Below are 21,051 nucleotides of genomic sequence, written 5' to 3'. Positions count from 1 at the left end.
CAATGAGAAGACCTTGCCTTTGTTTAATTTATCTGTCAGTTAGGGTGTGCAGAGTGTACTCATGGTCTGATATTATGGTATTTTGGTAGGAGGACCATTTAACTCTTTCTGAGGAGATTGTTTTCATAGAGGAAGTGAGTCTACTGTTGATGATACTGTAAAGAACTTAGTGTATCCCTTGAGGGTCTTTGTGCTTTCCCTTAGTTACAGTACATGCTGAGCTTTTTTACCAGGTAAGTATGCTACAAACGCATCATTATGCAAAGAAACGAGCTTAGAGCAAATTGGGTTAATGTTCTTGCATCTGGAACAAAACCAATGGGTTTTTCACCTTTTTTCTGCTCGGGAATTAGAACCAGTGACCTTTGATTTACCGGCCCAATGCTCCTTTGACCTCTAGGCTACCCTCATACCCCTTTCCTTGGTCTGCATCCTACTGTAATTTCTTACAACAATAGTTTCATAATTTGCACTGGAGATACATATTTTTGTAGTGTAAAGCGGTGAAAATGTCAAATGTCGCACGCCACTATCTGCGGTAACGTGGGACACTTTTCTGACTGACATTTCCCTGGCTGCTGAGGTCTAACGATGATACCTCGCTCATTGTGTGTTGGGGTGGAATGAGGGGCGACGTAGGTGCAGCAGGACGATTCTGTAGGTCCTTCAAGCACCAGAAAAAATAGAATTTTGTTTTTGGGAAGCAACTCACCATAACAAAAACATCTCACAATGGCACTGAAACCATTTTACTGTCACTAGCAGCAACACTCATTCGATCATCGTGTTCAAAAACAACATTTTCACTGAGTTCATGGGTCTGGCCAGTTTCTCGTTGCTAGTGTGAATCGAATATTGGATGAGCGTATTATTTCATTGAAATGAAATAGTTTTCACTACAGTTGTGGTGTAAATAGACTTCTAGTCTCTCTTTTTCTCTGTTTCTATTCTAGTCTCTCTATCATAGTCTCTCTGTCCTACTTGCGCTCTCTCTCTATCCTAGTCTTCTGTTTCCACTTGAGAATGAATGTGTTAGACTCAGCCTTGCTAAGGAAGAGTATGACAGGTTTTTTTAACTCAATATTGGTGACAGTAGGAGACGACAAGCGTGCCGTTGGAAGAGAAAATGAAATGATTAGTTAGAGGGAAATTACATTTTCCGAAAGGTTGTATGTGACAAGCTCCCTCCCCGCTACACACTCTGTTCTACACTAGTACCGCAGAAATAACCGCCATTAAGCACACTGGAGTGCATGATCTAATCACGCCAAACCGTGTCAACACAACTCCGGAGCTCTCAAACTGATATATTCTGTTATGCAATTGTTCTGTACCCCAATCACTCATTACAGAGGAGACACAGAAATAGTTTTCAGACATAAAGGAAACCTACAAATGAGGTTGCAGACATAAACAGGTTTACAGACAGAAAACCAATTACAGACAGAAAACCAATTACAGACACAGAAAACAGTCTACAGACGCAAAGAGCTTACAGGCATAGATTACAGTCGACAGACGCAAAAGGGAAACCCAGGAAGGAGTTAAATGACACAGAAATTAGACCAACATTTCTTTGTATAGCAATTATGTCTGATAAGAGATTTGTCCACATCTCCTTTCAGGCCCCTTAGGGATTTTTAAATATAGGCTACAGTCTGCACCATTACTTTCCGTTTGGAAGTTCATTGTTATTGTATCTTTGATATATATTTTACTAAGATATGATAGAAGAAAGGTAGGCTGCAACAACATTCAAACAAAAAAATCTAACAAATTGGGAACAAAGTCTCATGATAAATCACTTCTTCATATCACAGCACCAAAGCCAGAGCAAGATGGAGAGGGTGGTGGAAGAGCGAACGGGTGGATGAGAGGAGACCACATCAGGGTGGAAACACAATGCAGCGTCAGAAATGTTCCATTCCCGGCATTGCGTCGGTTCTTGGGTTAGAAGGGTTAGATGAAGTAATAGGCTGGGTTCTATTTCCAGCTGCTGTTTTGCTCAGAGTAATCACTGGTGGAAACAAGTAATCAGCTTAAATAACGGGGCTAAAAAGGTTATTTGGGCTGTTGTTCTTAACAGTTTTTATAAATTTGAATGACTAATTAAGCCACAGATGAGACTGTTAAATTACAAGTCTATAATTTATATTTCGGTGACTTTTTGCCTTCAGTCTGACCGTCACCACATGAAAGGCAGTCCCAATTGAATTTAGACTGGTGATTGACTTGGCCAGTCCCGAACGCTCTGAAAATCTCCTTGGTAGCTGTGCTAGTGTTTTAAAACCACTAGCTGGTGAACTGCAACACATGACACGTTCTGCAGAAAAGGTCATCAGATGGCACCTGACCTCCATCAAAGTCATACATGACTTCAGGATCAAGGAAGCAACCAAACAAGATAATTTTTCAATTTTACCTAATTTCCCTCCCCAACAACAAGATGTCAAATTCTTGATTATGGCCTTGTTCACCCATTCAGTAACAACATACAGCGCCACAAGCAGTCACTAGAGCACTACAAGGAAGGGCATTCTTGGCCGGCATCCACTCGTTCACCACGCTGAGGTGATTAGAATTTGATGCTGCTTGATTAACTGAGAAGCGACAAGACTGTTTGCGGCAATTGAAATGCCAATGCTGCTGTGCAAAGTATCGGCGTATCCCTGGCATCTGAAGGTCAATCTATCTTTAGCGTTGGGAAGGTAGGGCCCCAAATGTTCAGAGGAAGAGAAACTGAGAAGAAACACACCTCAGGCAAAAAAGTTATTGTTGCCCCCCTTTATTAAAATAATCACACCCAGTTGCTTTTTATAAGTCTTGGATACCCAGTTCCACCGCTTCTCATATTGTATCGATGGGAGACCTCTTATTGGACAAGAAGAACCTCTCTCCATCTCTTGTTTTCGTCTCTGCCTCTCGGCTAGTGGAGCTTGTCAGCCACTGACGTCTGTGTGGGGGAGTTGTCTGGGTGTGTGCGTGTCTCGCTGTGCAGCTCTACTGGAGGAGCAGAGGCATTAGTGGGCGTGCACATTTGTGCCAGGCACAACCAGAATGACGATGGGGGACTTTGGAATTGGAGCACAATACATGAAGGGTACTTATTTTTCTTGTGGGAAGGCGCTCTGTATTTAGCCTGGCCTCAAAACTCTGAAGACGTAAGGAGAGCAACTAGAGGAGCATCTCCATTGCCTGGGCGGGGTAGACGTCATGGTGGTAGATGGTCTGGGTGGTAGATGTTTTCTTAAAATGTGGTTCCAACTTTTTGTTCCAAGGGGGCAGATGAATAATTCACCAGAAGTGTGTCCTTCGTGATAACCCATTTCCTCAGCTCTCGATTTGATGGGGCATGGGGTCCTTGATCATACACGAGCCGGTAGAGACAGTTGCTGGACCAGCCCCTTCCTCTGCAACTGGTATTAGATAGCCAGCGTTGTAGAAACCTTAACGACATGGCTCTGGTGCTAGCTAACAGAAGTTTTACTTGTGTGACAATAGGTGGAGTTGTCTGTAATCTTAGCTAGGTAACTAGACTAGAAGGTAACAGATAGGCAGGCATTTATTGCTGTCTAGCTAGCGCTAAGAAAACAAGTAAGTAATTACGGGCGGCTAGATTATACATTTTTAGAGCCAGTTAGCTGATAATGTTAACATACAGTCTTGTAGCTAGCTGTCTAAAGCTTGCCACGTGTATTCTTTTTAGCACGCAAGGTCGGCAAGAAGAATGTTAAAAGCTGCCAGGGAAAGGCAGCCAGACCCAAGTCTTCCCATTTATGCTTACTTTACTGAACAAAAACACCCGATTGTTCCAACTTCAAGCAGGTATTTTCTTCTGTGCTCAGGGGGAAGAAGTAGACAAGTGTTTATGTTTCTGTGTATGTATAAGGCTTGATGTAAATGTGAGCAGTTCTGGAGATTGAATACTAATAAATATACATATAAATACATATTAAGTGAAACTGAAAATTGTTATTGTAAGAATTTGGCACCAAAAAAAGAAAGGGGTAGAAGTCAGGGTGGTAGATGGTCTGGGCAGGGTAGAAGTCAGGGTGGCAGATGGTCTGGGCAGGGTAGAAGTCAGGGTGGCAGATGGTCTGGGCAGGGTAGAAGTCAGGGTGGTAGATGGTCTGGGCAGGGTAGAAGTCAGGGTGGCAGATGGTCTGGGCAGGGTAGAAGTCAGGGTGGCAGATGGTCTGGGCAGGGTAGAAGTCAGGGTGGCAGATGGTCTGGGCAGGGTAGAAGTCAGGGTGGCAGATGGTCTGGGCAGGGTAGAAGTCAGGGTGGTAGATGGTCTGGGCAGGGTAGAAGTCAGGGTGGCAGATGGTCTGGGCAGGGTAGAAGTCCGGGTGGCAGATGGTCTAAGCAAAATTGTATATGGGGCCCCCTCTTCCCAAGCACTTGGGGGCTAGTGGTCGAGGGGCCCCTAACGGTTGAAATCCCTGAGCAACCACTAGTGGAGAGGTCGCTTATGCCAAGAACCGGCCTTGACCCCAACCCATCTGATATAGACCCATGTACACATACAGTGGTTGGGATGCTGACCTCGACTGTATGAACACTCCATTCACCTCTCTCGTCTTTCTACTGTCTTTTATTCCAGGACTGGACTTCCACGAGGACCTTCACAGGATTGGGGCCAAGGAGGGCCTGAAGGGCCGAAAGCTACAGAAGGCTATGGAAAGCTATGCATGGAACATCACCGTCCTCAAGGTATGAATATGGTCATCCCACAACAAAGGATACGCTTTGCCTTAACACTGTAGCTTTGCCTTAACACTGTAGCTTTGCCTTGACACTGTAGCTTTGCCTTAACACTGTAGCTTTGCCTTGACACTGTAGCTTTGCCTTGACACTGTAGCTTTGCCTTGCCACTCTAGCTTGCTGTTGGCTAGTTGTATCGTACACATTCACACAGATAACACCAGCAATGTATGTCAGCAATGTATGGGTGTCCTTGAAAATGTTACCTTCATTCTGCATGTTGTATAATTTCAGTTCGTAGCCTGGCCAGCTTCAATCCCTGAACACAACAGGCATGCCTTCATGTGTGCCAGGTGTCTATTTTGGCAGATATACCTGGCACATTTGTAAGCCAAGAAATACAGTTTGTGTCTGTATGTGTCAGTGTGTTTCTGTCTGTTTCTGTGTGTGTCTGTGCGTTCATGTGTGTTTCAGTGGGTTTCAGTGGGTTTCTGTGGGTGTCATTGTGTGTTTCATTGTGTTTCTGTGTGTGTATTTCTGTGTGTGTTTCAGTGTGTTTATGTCAGTGTGTGTTTCAGTGTGTGTGACTGCGCCTGTGTGTGTCACTGTGTCTGTGTATCTTTGTGGTTAGATTTTTGGTGTTAGCAGGTAAACAGAAGGAAGCAGCAGTCGAAAGTTGTCACACAAACCGAAACATGCAAGGGAGAAGTGATTGGCTCTATCCAATCAGAACACGATACATTTACAGACAACACTGACAGATAGGCTAACGAGCCAATTGAATTGTTTGGTGTGGTTGACTAAGTGAACCGAGAAAGCTGCGTGCTGGTACAATATACAGCACCGGAAAAAATTAAGAGGCCGGTGCACCTTTTTATTTCCTTTCCAAAAAAGTTGAGGATCCGAGGCGTTCAATTTGCAGTGTTCTCTTAATTTTAACCCTTCTGTTCCTCACTCAAAACCTTCCTATTTTCCGATCACATTATAAAATAAAATCTCCAATTATAATCCTAAGTGGAACATTTTCCATTTTACAGTAGTTCATCACAGATAAGACAAGCAAATACTGGGCTGGGTATTATACACCCAAGAAGTTATGCTTCAGAACCAGTTGTTCAATTGTATTCTGATGCCCTCCCATTGAAAAGGACAGGTGGTGATTTGTGAACATGTTTTATTAGAGTTAATGATTTTCACCAACTTCCTGTAAGTTACACAAGTGATGTTGATGCTAAATGCCTGTCAAGAGATTATCCAATCTTAAAACAGCTCTTTGGCTAATTGGCATTTCTCTTTGTAATCCTTAAATCTCTTAATTAATTGGTAGAGCTCCCGCCTACAGCTGTGTCTGTGTAGGCTCAACAGTAACTACAGTGATGGCATGATAACATGATACCATCAAACCCCATTTTTTAGCCGACATGCACCGCAGGCTCCACTCCTCTCCACCTCCACTCCCTCTCCACCTCCACTCCTCTCTACCCCCACTCCTCTCCACCTCCTCTCATCTCCACCTCCACTCCCTCTTCATCTCCACTTCTCTCCACCTGTACTCCGTCTCCACCTCCTCTCCTCCACTCCCTCTCCACCTCCACTCCTCTCTACCCCCACTCCTCTCCACCTCCTCGCCTCTCCACCTCCTCTCATCTCCACCTCCACTCCTCTCCACTTCTACTCCCTCTCCACCACTCCCTCTCCACCTCCACTCCTCTCCACCTCCACTGCTCTTCACCTCCACTCCTCTCCACTTCTACTCCCTCTCCACCACTCCCTCTCCACCTCCACTCCTCTCCACCTCCACTCCTCTCTACCCCCACTCCTCTCCACCTCCTCGCCTCTCCACCTCCACTCCTCTCCACCTCCACTCCCTCTTCATCTCCACTCCTCTCCACCTCTACTCCGTCTCCACCTCCTCTCCTCTCCTCCACTCCCTCTCCACCTCCACTCCTCTCCACCTCCACTCCTCTCCACTTCTACTCCCTCTCCACCACTCCCTCTCCACCTCCACTCCTCTCCACCTCCACTCCTCTCTACCCCCACTCCTCTCCACCTCCTCGCCTCTCCACTTCCACTCCTCTCCACCTCCACTCCCTCTTCATCTCCACTCCTCTCCACCTCTACTCCGTCTCCACCTCCTCTCCTCCACTCCCTCTCCACCTCCACTCCTCTCTACCCCCACTCCTCTCCACCTCCTCGCCTCTCTACCTCCTCTCATCTCCACCTCCACTCCTCTCCACCTCCACTCCACTCCACATCCTCGCCTCTCCACCTCCTCTCATCTCCACCTCCACTCCTCTCCACCTCCACTCCTCTCCACCTCCACCTCCTCGCCTCTCCACCTCCACTCCTCTCCACCTCCTCTCCACCTCCACTCCTCTCCACCTCCTCGCCTCTCCACCTCCTCTCATCTCCACCTCCACTCCTCTCCACCTCCACTCCTCTCCACCTCCTCGCCTCTCCACCTCCTCTCATCTCCACCTCCTCTCATCTCCACCTCCACTCCTCTCCACCTCCACTCCTCTCCACCTCCTCTCCATCTCCACTCCTCTCCACCTCCACTCCTCACCACCTCCACTCCTCTCCCCAGGGAGTTGGAACCCTGTGAGCGTCCTCTGTATTCCCTCGTTCCTCTCTTCCTCTACTACCATCTCTTCTTTCTCTAACCCATTTTCCCTCTCTTCTCCTTCCCTCTCTCCCCATCCCTCTTTTCTTCCACCACCATTTCTCTTCTTTCTCTCCCTCCTCTGTCTCCCTCCTACCATCTTTCCTCTTCATCTGTGACGCAGGCCCACAATTAGATAAAGCGGGGCCCGATGCCCTCATTTCATAGCCTCAGTTAATCATTACCTGTGGTAATAGTAACACTGATAAAGCAATAAGCTTTGCAGTCATCTCACCAAGTCACATCAGATCATCATTTAATTGCTTCGTCGGCCAAATAAGGAATAAGAGAAATATGTGATCCATGTTTTCGATCTCATCTCATGTGGGTGTAATTATTCAGGATTGAGTGAAGTTTTGAGCCTGGTTTGAGGCCGCACCAAGCTCATTGGTTGAAATGCAGATAGATAGCACACAAGTACAGGGAGACATCGGATTCCCTGGGGCCTTTTATCAGGGATATGTCTGGGCATATTATCAAACAGTGCCGGCCCTAGAATTTTTCTTCTTCTAAAAAGTTCAGTAGCCTGTTTTTTGCAAGTTTACAAATTCAGCCACTGAGCAAAAAGAAAAAGTAGCAATTTCCTGAACAAACAGGATGAGACGGAAAAGAACAGAACAGGAGACAAAACCTTAAAGTCATTGATAGCCAATAGCCACTGGGAATGTATTTTGTGGTGGATGCATTTTCAAAAAGTGTGTTGCATCAACTAATTTATTTGGAGCTCATTGTGCTGGGGCAGCATATGTGGCTGGGCCAGGCTTATCTAAATTAGGCTTTAATTCACTCTACTGAACTGAGGTACTTAAGCGCTTAATAAGCCTAAGATGTGTAACACAAAACCCCAATCCCTCCGTCCCTTTGCCCCCCCAGTCCTTCTCCTCGCCTCCTCCATCCCTTTGCCCCCCCAGCCCTTCTCCTCGCATCCTCCATCCCTTTGCCCCCCCAGCCCTTCTCCTCGCCTCCTCCATTCCTTTGCCCCCCCAGCCCTTCTCCTCGCCTCCTCCATCCCTTTGCCCCCCCAGCCCTTCTCCTCACCTCCTCCATCCCTTTGCCCCCCCAGCCCTTCTTCTCGCCTCCTTCGTCCATTTGTCCCCCCAGCCCTTCTCCTCGCCTCATCCGTCCCTTTGCCCCCCCAGCCCTTCTCCTCGCCTCCTCCATCCCTTTGCCCCCCCCAGCCCTTCTCCTCGCCTCCTTCATCCCTTTGCCCCCCCAGCCCTTCTCCTAGCCTCCTCTGTCCCTTTGCCCCCCCAGCCCTTCTCCTCGCCCCCCCCAATCCCTTTGCCCCCCAGCCCTTCTTCTCGCCTCCTCCGTCCCTTTGCCCCCCCAGCCCTTCTCCTCGCCTCCTCCGTCCCTTTGCCCCCCCAGCCCTTCTCCTCGCCTCCTCTGTCCCTTTGTCCCCCCAGCCCTTCTCCTCGCCTCCTCCGTCCCTTTGCCCCCCCAGCCCTTCTCCTCGCCTCCTCCATCCCTTTGCCCCCCGAGCCCTTCTCCTCGCCTCCTCCGTCCCTTTGCCCCCCCCGAGCCCTTCTCCTCGCCTCCTCCATCCCTTTGCCGCCCATCTCTTCTCCTCGCCCCCTTTGTTCCTCTGCCATGGCTGCTTGTATTAGGCAGCAGGTTTATGGCCAGTCTGCGTCGTTGTGCGGCGGTGAGCATTTGGTGGCGGGGGCTGCTGGGAGGTGTGCCGGCCATGTTTGGCAGCCCTGTCTCCGGCAGGCTGTGATGGCTCTGGTCAGGCCACCGCGCTGGTTCCACAGACCTCCGTCAACATTCAGCTTTGATTCTGGCCACAGCACGGCATGGGGCCGAGAGACAGAAGAGAAAATAAAGAGCAGCAAGAGAACATCAGTGATTCTATTGTAGAAACAGAAGACAGGATGATGTTGTCTTCCTCCTCAAGCAATGACTTTGCTGATAATTTCTTTCTTTTTCTTTTTGGACTGATTACGACTGATGACTATTTTAAGAGGAATGTTTTAACTGTAAGTCCCTCTGTGTACGAACGTCTGCTCGATGAGTGCAATTTAAGATGTTCTTGTTGCAAAGATACGCAGGCTCTTTCCCTGCCAGCGGTACCAGCTTGTCTCATGCTCTAGATACGGTGTTGTTCTTGAAGTGTATTCACTTAGAAGTTCATGATCAAAAGCCTGTCCATGTCGAAGCTCCTCCTCAGGGAAAAGGAGCAGGCACAAGCAGGCCCTCCTCCTGTCACAAGTCTGCCCACTGCTCTCTCCAAAGCTAACCTAGTTTCACCAGCTAGGCTCTCTCTCTCTGCCCAATGTGTTCTCAGAACCCCTAACGCATTTTCAAGTGAGAGTTTGCGAATGGTTTGTATGAAGTATGTTATTTCTGACTTGCTAATTCAGGGTCAGGGATAGATTAATTATATTCAAGGTCACATAGGTAATTATTATATATATATATATTTATTTATTTTACGAAAGTTTTAAAAGTTCCTCTTTCTTATTTAGCAATGTTTAGTTCAAATGCATCTTCGCATCACTGACACAAAATCCAAATCAAAAACCTGTGATTGGATATTAGATTATTCAAATTGAGGAAACATTTATAATTAAATCCTTCTACGGTTGTTAATGAGGACCACAAACTGGTGAGCTCTAGTTCACGTAGTTTTGTATAAGTGAACGACAGATATAAACAGAGAGATTTTTTTTTTTTAACAAAGACGGCTACTCTACCGCGTCTTCCTTTTCTGTGTGCAGTGTAGCGTCAACTTTGACCCACCACCAATGGAGCGCTGTGCTCCTTGCCAACCCAGCCGTGGGGGTGTGTTGTCTCAGCTGTGATCAACCCATTGGGTTTCGGCTCTGGTGCTGCCGGTAAAGACCCGCACTGGCTTAGCGGCCTTGTGGATCTCACGTAGCTACATGGCATCATTAATGTATCTCTTAACATCTGATTTATTCATGGAGTCGGGTTGGATTGTGTTGGCTGATCAGGTAGAAGAACTGTCGCTGATCACATGGCCACGTGAGATGGGAACACAAGGCATTTTGTCCAGGGTTGTATCAGCACTCCTGTGCTACACACTTCTGTGGTGGGAGTGCAATTCGTTGTGCTGAAAAGATCTCTTGCAGACAGGGAGGCAGGCAGGCAAGTCAAGTCGAGGCAGACCTGTTCCCTGCTCGACCGGCATTATACCCCTGGGACGTCTCTCTGGCTTCCTTAACACAGCTAGCAGTTAGCAACTCAAGTGTGGGATATGTTAGTATTGTGCTGAGACTTAATAATTCTCTCACCCTGTGACCCCATTCAATCTGGCCAGTGTCTCACACTAAGTAGGCCGACAACAAATATGCATAAATCACAATAGACCTAGATATTTTCCAAATAACTGCCAGAATTAAAATCATTCCCAATCCAAAAAAATCGGTTCAGCCCTTCACAGTTTCAACATACCAATGTGGCCACTTGAGTTCAAAGGTTTCCAAACACCTAAAAAAGAGCTTGACATAAAATAATCAGAATGGTTGCTGTTTAGGTGAATTGTGAAGAGAAGTGGATGAGATGGAGGTGGACTGGGGTGGATGAGATGGAGAAGTTTTAGTGTGTTTGGATTCATGGCTCTGGTAGTGAGGGTTTATAGAGAATACAGAGAAGAGGAAAGGTTGAGTGTGTTTGGATCCATGGCTCTGGTTGTGAGGGTATATAGAGAATACAGAGAAGAAGAAATGTTTAGTGTGTTTGGGATCATGGCTCTGGTGGTGAAGGTATATAGAGAATACAAAGAGGAAAGGTTTAGTGTGTTTGGATTCATAGCTCTGGTGGTGAGGGTATATAGAGAATACAAAGAGGAAAGGTTTAGTGTGTTTGAATTCATACCTCTGGTGGTGAGGGTATATAGAAAATACAAAGAGGAAAGGTTTAGTGTGTTTGGATTCATGGCTCTGGTGGTGAAGGTGTATAGAGAATACAAAGAGGAAAGGTTTAGTGTGTTTGGATTCATGGCTCTGGTGGTGAAGGTATATCGAGAATACAAAGAGGAAAGGTTTAGTGTGTTTGGATTCATGGCTCTGGTGGTGAAGGTATATAGAGAATACAAAGAGGAAAGGTTTAGTGTGTTTGGATTCATGGCTCTGGTGGTGAGGGTATATAGAGAATACAAAGAGGAAAGGTTTAGTGTGTTTGGATTCATGGCTCTGGTGGTGAGGGTATATAGAGAATACAAAGAGGAAAGGTTTAGTGTGTTTGGATTCATGGCTCTGGTGGTGAAGCTATATAGAGAATACAGAGAAGAGAGTGGAGAGTTATAGGTCTGCACGGTTTGTTGAGTGGCATAAAGAGGTTCTGAAAGGGGGAGTGTTTTATGAGGATTCAGTCGCAGACCCCCCCCCCATGAGTTTCATTAACGTGCCCATAGAGCTGACTCCAGGCCCATCAGGGCTGCAGTAGTTCTCTCTTTCCGACATAGAAACCAAGTCAGTCACGGAAACTAACCAGATTGACTTTACTGCCCCATAAAGTGGCATGCCTGCCATGGCCACTTCCTCCCCACCTGGAAGGGTTTCATCTCTGGGGTGTTCTGAAATAGAGAGGACGATAATGGCGTGGGATTACTTATTAACACATTACTTTTGACGGGGCTGCTTAGAGCTCAGGGAAATCACAAATAACTCCTCTAAATATACATGGATATAGACTGCCATCTGCTGGCTGATGGAGTGTACCAACTGGGCACAAACTGGTTTAATCTGCATTGTTTTAACATCATTGCAACCAGGATTGAACATTAGAAAATATAGTGCTTTGAAATTATTATTACTATGGCAGAGACACAAGGATTCCATCCTTAAGGCCAGTATGTCTGATTCAGCTATAAAGGTGACATTAATTTGTAATAATTTCCTAAGCCCCTTTAGTAGGGTCAGAAGAATCAGAAAACATCTGGTTTTCAGGGGTACAGTATATTTAGCTAGGTTTCCTTCCACCCAGACTGGATGTGTGAAACCCATCCATTACTTAATGGATTCCTTGTTCTCAAGTCAGATTTTACTGCCACAAACTCTACCTAGTACTTGTCCATTTAGCTAATATTCAGCTTTTGTATGGTGGAAATAAAATAAATGACTTTAGTGTAAATTAAAATGTGTCTTAACAAATCTCATAGTACCTGCAATGTAATAATCTGGCATATTTAAAAAATAATGCACGTTTTGCCCTCTATCCAAAGTCTTATGTTTGAAACTAATCAAGCGTATCATTGAGTCGCCTCGTGCCTCTTATTTTCAAGCATGATGATGGCTGCATCATGGTATATGTATGCTTGACATCAGCACCAGCTGGGGACATTTTCTGGTAAAGAAATGGAATGTGACTGAACCCAAGCAAAATCCTAGAGTAATCCTGCTTTTGTCTGCTTCACCCAAGACAATTGGGAGAGCAATTTTATTGTTTTGACTATAATTTGATTTAAAATCTATGTGCAAGACTTGAAAAATGCTTTCTAGCCTTCATCTCGAACCACTTGACAGATCGTAGAATTTTGAAAAGAATAATGGGTCAGTATATCACAATTCAGGTGCAGAGCTCTTACGAAGAGACACAAAGCTGTTATCTCAGCCAAAGGGTTTGACATTATTGACTCAGAGCAGTGAATACCTATCTAAATCAAAATAATTTCATATTTTTCACTGACATCAAAAATTAAAACAGATTAATTCTCTCCCTCTCTCTTTCAGGGCCAGGCAGATCTCCTGAAGCATGCCAAGAGTGAGGCACTGGACACGCTTCGTCAGATCCACTGTGCCGCTCAGTCCTGTGGCCTGAGTAAGAACGAAGCAGCCTCCCCTCAGCTCCAACACAATCCAGCGCAGGCTCAGCTTCAGTCTCAAACCCACCATCCAGCCCAACCTTATCTCCAAGCCCACCCTCCGTCACAGTCTCTGACTCAACCCCAAGCCCAGCTCCAGACCCACCATCATCCCCAGACCCACCATCATCCCCAGACCCACCCTCAGCCCCAGACCCACCATTATCCCCAGACACTGCCTCATCCCCTGACCCACCCTCATCCCCAGACTCATCCCCAGACCCTGCCTCATCCCCTGAACCACCCCCAGACCCAGCCTCAGACCCTGACTCACACCCTGACCCACCCTCATCCCCAGACCCTGCCTCATCCCCTGAACCACCCCCAGACCCAGCCTCATCTCCAGACCCACCCCCAGACCCTGACACACACCCTGACCCAACCTCATTCCCTGACCCAGCCTCAGACCCAGCCTCATCCCCAGACCCTGACTCACACCCTGACCCAACCTCATTCCCTGACCCAGCCTCAGACCCAGACCCAGCCTCATCCCCAGACCCTGACTCACACCCTGACCCAACCTCATTCCCTGACCCAGCCTCAGACCCAGCCTCATCCCCAGACCCTGACTCACACCCTGACCCAACCTCATTCCCTGACCCAGCCTCAGACCCAGCCTCATCCCCAGACCCTGCCTCACACCCTGACCCAACCTCATCTCCAAACCCAGCGTCATCCCCAGACCCAGGCTCATCCGCAGACCGTGTCTCATCCCCTGAGCCAGCCTCAGCGCCTGCCCCCGCTTCCACCTCAGCCTCCACAGTACAGGGCAGCAGGATGTCACAATGCCATCCCTGAGAACGACGACATGGCCAGTGAAGGTTCTTGCTGACCCGTTGCCTGTACCCGACATGGAGTTCACCCAAAGAGAGACAGAGAGAAAAAGATAGAGAGACAGAGGGAGCTAGCAAGGCAGACAGAGGAGGAGCAAAGGATGATTCCTTTAACCCCCCCAAAGATGGACAGACACAGTGGGACCGAAAGAAAGAGTGAGATGGAGAGAGAAAAGGAGAGGGTAAAATTGAGGGTTAAGGAAAAAGGGCAGGAAACAGATAAAGCGATAAATAGTGAGAGGGAAACACGGGAAGAGAAACAGCACATTGTGCACGGAATGGGGAAGAAAACTAGTTGCAAAAGACAAGAGACGCTAGTTTGAAAACGGGTTGTCATCGAGTCAACAAAGATATGTCCATTGTTGAGTTGGTCAATCAGGACGGTTTCTGTCTCTCTCTGCTGTGTCCAGCACTGGTCCTGCGGGTACAGGCACAACATTCACTGGCCATTACATTCCCCTACAGCCCATAGCATACCCAGGACCACCTCCTCCTCGCCGCGACCATCTCCTTCACCACCTCCTCACTTGTGTTTAATCCACATGCCGGTAGTTCTGAAGCATTGCCCTAAGCTTCAACCAATCCCCATTTGCCTTGCTCTGTGAGGAGGCGGCCATTTTACGTCCACACAGACCCTGAGGTCTGTAGGGACCCCGAAGCTAAAGGACCATTACTGCACAAACAAACCTTGTCTCTGTGAGAGAGACGGTAGAGGACTGCAGCTGTGCAGACCCGCCTACTGGTATCTTCACATGGGCCCAACCGCTCCGTACCGAGCCCTGAGCTGTCACTCTTTATTGTCAATCACAACATGACTGGATTCTGCCGTGGTAGGGGGTTTCCCTGACACCTCACCAGGGGCTGTATACGTTACGTCTTGTATGTTGCCGTCGTCGTCCCATGAATGGAGTGTGACCATGCTCGGCTCCGCTCCAGGTCTCTGAGGTATATACTAGCTAAAGCTCACCAGCGCGTTTTAAACTGGAACAGTCTGTCAACCTCATCTTTCCTGAAGGGACCGATGGACGCTCTGGGTCAAATGTCACAAGAGCAGCATAGACCTGGGGCTGATTTCTGCGGTTAAACAAACACCTAACCTATGAGAGAAAATAGGAATCTATATGTATACCTAATGTATTTTCAAGTAACAGAGACACTTGACATTTATCTGAATTTATTTGATATTTCCTCCCTGAAACAAAACACCCTGTTAACAATTGATATTCTGATTATTATTGATGTTAGTTATATATTAATATTCCAGTTATTTTATATACAGTACATTGCTTCTACATATACAATGACTTAAAACCGGTTGTTGTGTGATACAGATGATGACAGGGCCATTAGGGTGCTGGGGTATGGGGTTAAGGTGGGTGTGGCTTGGGGGTCATCTTCCCAAAACTAGGATCAAACCAACGATAACCTGATTTGTGTTTCATGCAAAGTAATGTGGATTCTCCTTCCAATGGCCCATTAAACTGGCTTCATTGTTCCTCTTGCCTCCTGTCCTTCGATTCCTCCTTCTGCTGACCTTCCTTTTCTCATTGTCTTGAGCATATATATGCTGATGAGGCAAAGCATTATGACCACTCACAGGTGAAGCAAATTGATCATCCCCTAACAAGGGCACATGTCAAGGTCTGGGTGGATTAGATGGTAAGCGAACAATCAGTTCTCGTTGTCAACGTGTTGGATGCAGGAGAAATGGGCAGGAGTAAAGACCTGAGGGACTTGACAAGGGCAAATTGTTATGGCCAGATTATTTAGTCAGTGCATCTCTGAAACACCAAGGTTTGTGGGGTGCTCCTGGTCAGCAGTGGTGAGTACCTACTGACAGTGGTCTGAGGAGGGACAAACACCAAACTGGCGACAGGGTGTTTGGTGCCCAAGGCTCGTCACAGCTCACAGTGCATCTCACCCTACTGTGTTTGGGACTGCGTAGCTGCAGACCGGTCTGAGTGCCCATGATGACCCCTATGTACCGTCAGAAGCGCCTACAATGGGCATGCGACTGCGGTCCAGAGGGACAAAGCCTTGACATGCGCCCTTGTTAGGAGATGATCAACAGTTAGGTCTGGAAATATTTGGACACTGGCACAATTTTCATCATTTTGTCTCTGTATGCCACCACAATGGATGGGAAATGAAACAACCAAGATGCAATTGAAACGTTTAGGAATTGCAACCATTTTCATACACAGTCCCCTTATTTCAGGGGCTCAAATGTAATTGGATAAATTAACACAATCATATATAAAAAATGAATAAAAAATGTAATACATTGTTGAGAATCCTTTGCAGGCAATGACTACTTGAAGTCTGAAACGCATGGACATCACCAAATGCTGGGATGGGCATCACCAAATGCTAGGTTTCCTCCTTTATGATGCTTCGCCAGGCCTTTACTGCAGATTTCTTCAGTTGTTGTATGTTCGTGGGTCTTTTTGCCTTAACTTTTGTCTTCAGCAAGTGAAATGCATGCTCGATCAGGTTGGGAAACTTGAGATCAGATGATTGACATTGCAGAATATTCAACTTATTTGCCTTAAAAAAACTCCTGGGTTGCTTTCGCAGTATGTTTTGGTTCATTGTCCATCTGTAAAGTGAAGCGCCGTCCAATTAACTTTGCTGAATTTGTCTGAATCTGAGCAGACAATATATCCCTATACACTTCAGAATTCATCCGGCTGCTTCTGTCTTCTGTCACATCATCAGTAAACACTAGTGACCCAGTGCCATTGGAAGCCATGCATGCCCATGCCATCACACTGCCTTCACTGTGTTTTACAGATGATGTGGTCTCCTTCGGATCATGAGCCATTCCAAGACTTCTCCATACTTTTTCTTCCCATCATTCTGATACAGGTTGATCTTAGTTTCATCTGTCCAAAAAATGCTGTTCCAGAACTGAGGTGGATATTTTCTGGTAAAGTCCAATCTGACCATTCTATTCTTGAGGCTTATGAATGGTTTGCACCTTGTACTGAACCCTCAGTATTTGCTCTCATAAAGTCTTCTCTTTATGATAGACTTGGATAATGATATATCTACCTCCTGGAGAATGTTCTACCCTTGGCTGGATGTTGTGAAGGGGTATTTCTTTACCATGGAAAGGATCCTACGATCATCCACCACTGTTGTCTTCCGTGGATGTCCAGGCCTTTTTGTGTTGCAGAGCTCACCAGTGCATTCTTTTTTTCTCAGAATGTACCAAACTGTTGATTTGGCCACTCTTAATGTTCCTGCTTTCTATCTCTCTGATGGATTTGTTTTTGCAGCCTAAGGATGGCCTGGTGCTTTGAGCGCTCCTTTGACTGTAAGTTGTGGTTTCACAGCTACAGCTTCCAAATGTGAATGCCTCACCTGGAATCAAGCCCAGACCTTCTACCTGCTTAATTGATGAAGAAATAATGTAGGAATAGCCTGCACCTTTCCATGAAACGGCTTTTGAGTCAATTGTCTAATTACTTTTGGTCCCTTGAAAACGAGAGGACTACATATTAAAGATGCTGTAATTCCAAAATCCTTCCACCAGTTTGGATGTGAATCCCCGCAAATTAGATTCAATTCAACTTTATTGTCATTAAACATTACAAGTACAGTACAACCATATTCATTATTTAACTGTAACTTGAATATATTTTGGTAAACAGCCAAAATAACAAAACTTGTGTCAGTGCTTAATTATTTCCAGACCTAACTATATATCTATCTTTGTTTTGTTGTAAATAAGCATAGGATGAGCACAATAGTGTATGAACCAACTTCATAGCAGCTCCAAAAGGTGGCGACAAATAGTTGGGAAAAGATTATTAGAAGGATAATTGTATTATGTTCTATGGATCAGATATGTGATTTGTACCTGCAGTATCAGTGTTTGAATCAACCATATACACCATGCCTAAGTTTTGGTCCCTATTCCTTGAGAGACACTTAATTTAATACCTTAGAGAGAATGATCGTGGTCCTAATTAAGGACTTTTACACTGTTAGGTGACCATTCCGTCAGTCAAACAATCTAAAGGTTACCAGTGAGAGCTCTTTGTGTTTTCACATACCACTAATGGGTCCATGTCTACTGCTGCAGCTAATTGACCCTGTCCCCCTCACCACAAATCTTAGCGGTATGTCCTAACGAAGCTCAAAGCCAGCCGGACATAATGGAATTCCACTACTCAATGCAAAACCCAGGAAATAACTTAGAGATGGCCTGTGGAAGGATCGGCTTCATTAAAGAGTTAGTCATCAAAACAGGCAAACGAGCCATAACGAAGAACTGAAGACGAGCACTGATGGGCAGTCTCTTTGTGGACGTTCTCGTCCATCGTACTTAACATCTCTTAATGACGTACAGAGAGGGTGTAAATGAGATCACGCAGGACATCATAAAAGGAGACTGGCTTCTAAGGACATGGGCCAGAGCAGGAGTGGACACGACAGCCTCCAGCAGAACATAACTGGGTTCAACACAGTACTGGACCTCGGCTTCAGGGATGGACAGGGCACGCTCATCCACCACGGTAGGGTGAACAGTTTAACAATGATTTTGACAGTACAGGTGTGGTAACTGTGAAATCCCTTAAGCTGCCAGTCCAGTCCTCTGATGACGGCGTTTAGTCACGCGTAAGTGCGTGTGTTTAAAGGAAATGTTAAGAAAAGTTCATCAGGTATTGTAGAGGCTGCTCCTTTTCGAGATTCTGGAAGTAGAACATCCACTTCCCCCCGTAAAAATGTAGAGAACATAGGTTAGAAAAATGTCAGATGATTAGCGATCACTTAAAACTTTTTCTCTATGGGGCAGGGTTATTTGATTGCTTTGTAACCTTAGTTTTCCTTTGTGTACTCTTTCATTTTATTTCTTTTTTTATTATTAATTGTTCACCTTGTTTGTACCTATTCAACTCTTGGAAGCTTGGTAACCAGCAGGGTAGGGGTCTTTTCATATCCAAAACAATCATGAGGTTGAATTGTGTGAGCCCTAGCTGAATACTTATAAAAATGAATGGCACTCTAATGCTTGCTAATGCTACCAAGTTGTCTTTTTAAAATACAGATTTACACCTTGTGTGTCCACCAGTGCATACATATTTTCATGGCTTTCAATAATTTTCAGCCTGTCGAATTGGGTTCTTTCAAAAATAGCACATTCAATGCACAGCGTGTGAGCAGTCATTTCTAGACGCATTTCTAAAATTCCCTGAAGTATCATGAACATTTTGATTCACTGTGAGATGTACTTGTTTTTGGATATTTAACAGTAGCCGTTTGCATGTGGATATACGGCACCTCGCAGTTTTAACAGTAAAATATTTGTTTATGACAGAAACTCAAGGTGATCCTTTTGTTGCTGTTGGTCTCTCATCTGGCCTGTGACGCAGAGGAGATTGCCAACTGTTGCAGTCAGAAGTCCCACTCCTGCCCTCTCTATGCCTTGCTCTGTCGCGAAGGTAGCGGAACGGGGACCCGGGGACGACTCCCTGATGACGCAGCCGCCGGCTTCCTCACAGTCGGTAAATGGAAAAAAAATGGCGAGCGTCGTTTCCGGAGCCGGTTGAGTCAGCTACTCAACGGGTCACAGAACCCAGCAGCTGGAATATTAACAATGGGCAAGCGGACCGAGGACACAGTGGAACAGCTCATGCACATCTTCCCCATTTTAGAAACGTCGCCTTCGTTTTAACAGCCATTTCTGGTGTGATTAATGAAGAAAACACAAATGTTGACAGTCGGAGCTTGTTCGGGGTGAACTAATGACACAAATACATGTGGAATGTTTTAAACTCAAATTTAAACTCTGTCTAGACTTTTCCATTTTTAAATTGTACATTTTGTTTGTGTAATAAAATGTGACAATGGTCAGATGAGGCACAGTTGTGGGTCCTTCTTTTGATTATCTTAGTGTTTTAGGTGATGTTGAAAAGAAATGTGAGCTCCCAGCTACTACTCTTCTTGAAGTCTGAATGGGATTTCAATGTGAAAGAAATAGTAACAAATGTATAGTGCAATAGGATCACTGTGTCTCCTTAGTCTAGTCTTGCTTTAAGTATTGTTTTACATTTTTAAATCTAACCATACTGCTGGGTTGTGGGTTTCCCTGGATAGCGGACGTTTCCTTGGAGTCATCACTACTTACTGAGTCCCAGCCTCCTTGCAGTTAAATAATGTATAGCAAGCAGAAAAAAAGTATATTATGATTAATTTGCTAGATATTATTTAGTTGACATTGAATTGATAAAAATCTATATTTGTTTTGTTATTATGAAATGCATTTGTATGATCGACCAATATGTGACCGTGCAGGGTGTAACCAGTGTTGCCAGGTGCAGGGGTAACCAGGTAGGGTTGTACAGAAGAAATAGCGTTTGTGCTGTATATATGTGGAGTCCGCGGGTGATTGTCCTGTACATTGTCAGTGAATCTGGCAACCCTGGGTGTAACGTCGGCTATGGTTGGCTCATTTGCTAAGGATTTGAACTGTGGAAAATACCTAGCTTCTGCAACATAAAGGTTTTAGATATGTCTGCCACTGAGAGGAAAGAATAGCAATACATATACAAATATAATATGTGCACTTGAGAAAACTTTTAGTAAAGTTGTTGCGCAGCAGAAGCATGAGAACATGGATAGATCTGATGTTACAATGACAGGAGCAGCTTCAAGTGAAGGGGGAATACAGTTATGATCCAGCAGCTAGCAGAGAAGTTTTGTAACTGCAGGTAGATTTTGTTTTAGCCTGATAACAAGCGTTTTTTCATCATGGTACATGAAACGTATGTATTTTTTGGGAGTAGGCTATTATGAATATTCACTGCCTCTCTTATAGTTGGGAAATCAGGAAGCAATATTAAGATTTTAGCAGTGAAGGGTTGGGGTGTGCTTCCGCGACTAAGTTTACGAGGGAAAGCTAAGCTCCACCCCTGGAACACTCTATATAGATTAAGAACATTATAAAATAGGGACACAACGAGAGGGCGAACAAGACAGGTGCCAAGGCAGGGGGGGAGGGGGGGGGGGCTCAGGAG

At 45.7% G+C, this 21,051-nt stretch overlaps 2 protein-coding genes across 5 annotated transcripts in view; both read left to right on the top strand.

The window, feature by feature from the left end:
* The window catches only part of si:ch211-210g13.5 (inactive phospholipase C-like protein 2), a 94,701-nt gene extending 79,180 nt beyond the window's left edge, over positions 1-15,521 (top strand). For all 3 annotated transcript variants that reach the window (XM_020051140.3, XM_020051141.3, XM_020051142.3), the window contains exons 5-6: positions 4,604-4,713; positions 13,063-15,521. In XM_020051140.3, coding sequence (XP_019906699.3) covers positions 4,604-4,713; positions 13,063-14,025 — 1,073 coding nt within the window. In that variant the 3' untranslated portion in view covers positions 14,026-15,521. The remainder of the gene's footprint in view (positions 1-4,603; positions 4,714-13,062) is intronic.
* Positions 15,522-15,718: 197 nt separating this feature from the next.
* On the top strand, positions 15,719-19,890 carry hcrt (hypocretin (orexin) neuropeptide precursor). 2 transcript variants are annotated; one of them, XM_020051143.3, is made up of 3 exons: positions 15,719-15,848; positions 18,152-18,549; positions 19,353-19,890. In XM_020051143.3, exons 2-3 carry the CDS (start codon positions 18,523-18,525, stop codon positions 19,707-19,709), a joined length of 384 nt encoding a protein of 127 aa, XP_019906702.1. In that variant the 5' UTR covers positions 15,719-15,848; positions 18,152-18,522; the 3' UTR covers positions 19,710-19,890. The 2 variants fall into 2 exon arrangements, with proteins under 2 accessions (XP_019906702.1, XP_034150924.1); XM_034295033.1 differs by lacking the exon at positions 15,719-15,848 and having other exon boundaries at positions 17,261-18,549.
* The last annotated feature ends 1,161 nt before the right edge of the window (positions 19,891-21,051 follow it).

Source organism: Esox lucius, chromosome 11, assembly GCF_011004845.1.
Source record: "Esox lucius isolate fEsoLuc1 chromosome 11, fEsoLuc1.pri, whole genome shotgun sequence".
Lineage (NCBI taxonomy): Eukaryota > Metazoa > Chordata > Actinopteri > Esociformes > Esocidae > Esox > Esox lucius.
This window is presented reverse-complemented; position numbering and strand designations above follow the sequence as displayed.

Coding starts and splice junctions, on each gene's coding strand:
- hcrt (XM_020051143.3), top strand. CDS start 18,523: ATGGACAGGGCACGCTCATCCACCACG. Junction 18,550..19,352: donor GGGCACGCTCATCCACCACG/GTAGGGTGAACA, acceptor TGTTTATGACAG/AAACTCAAGGTGATCCTTTT.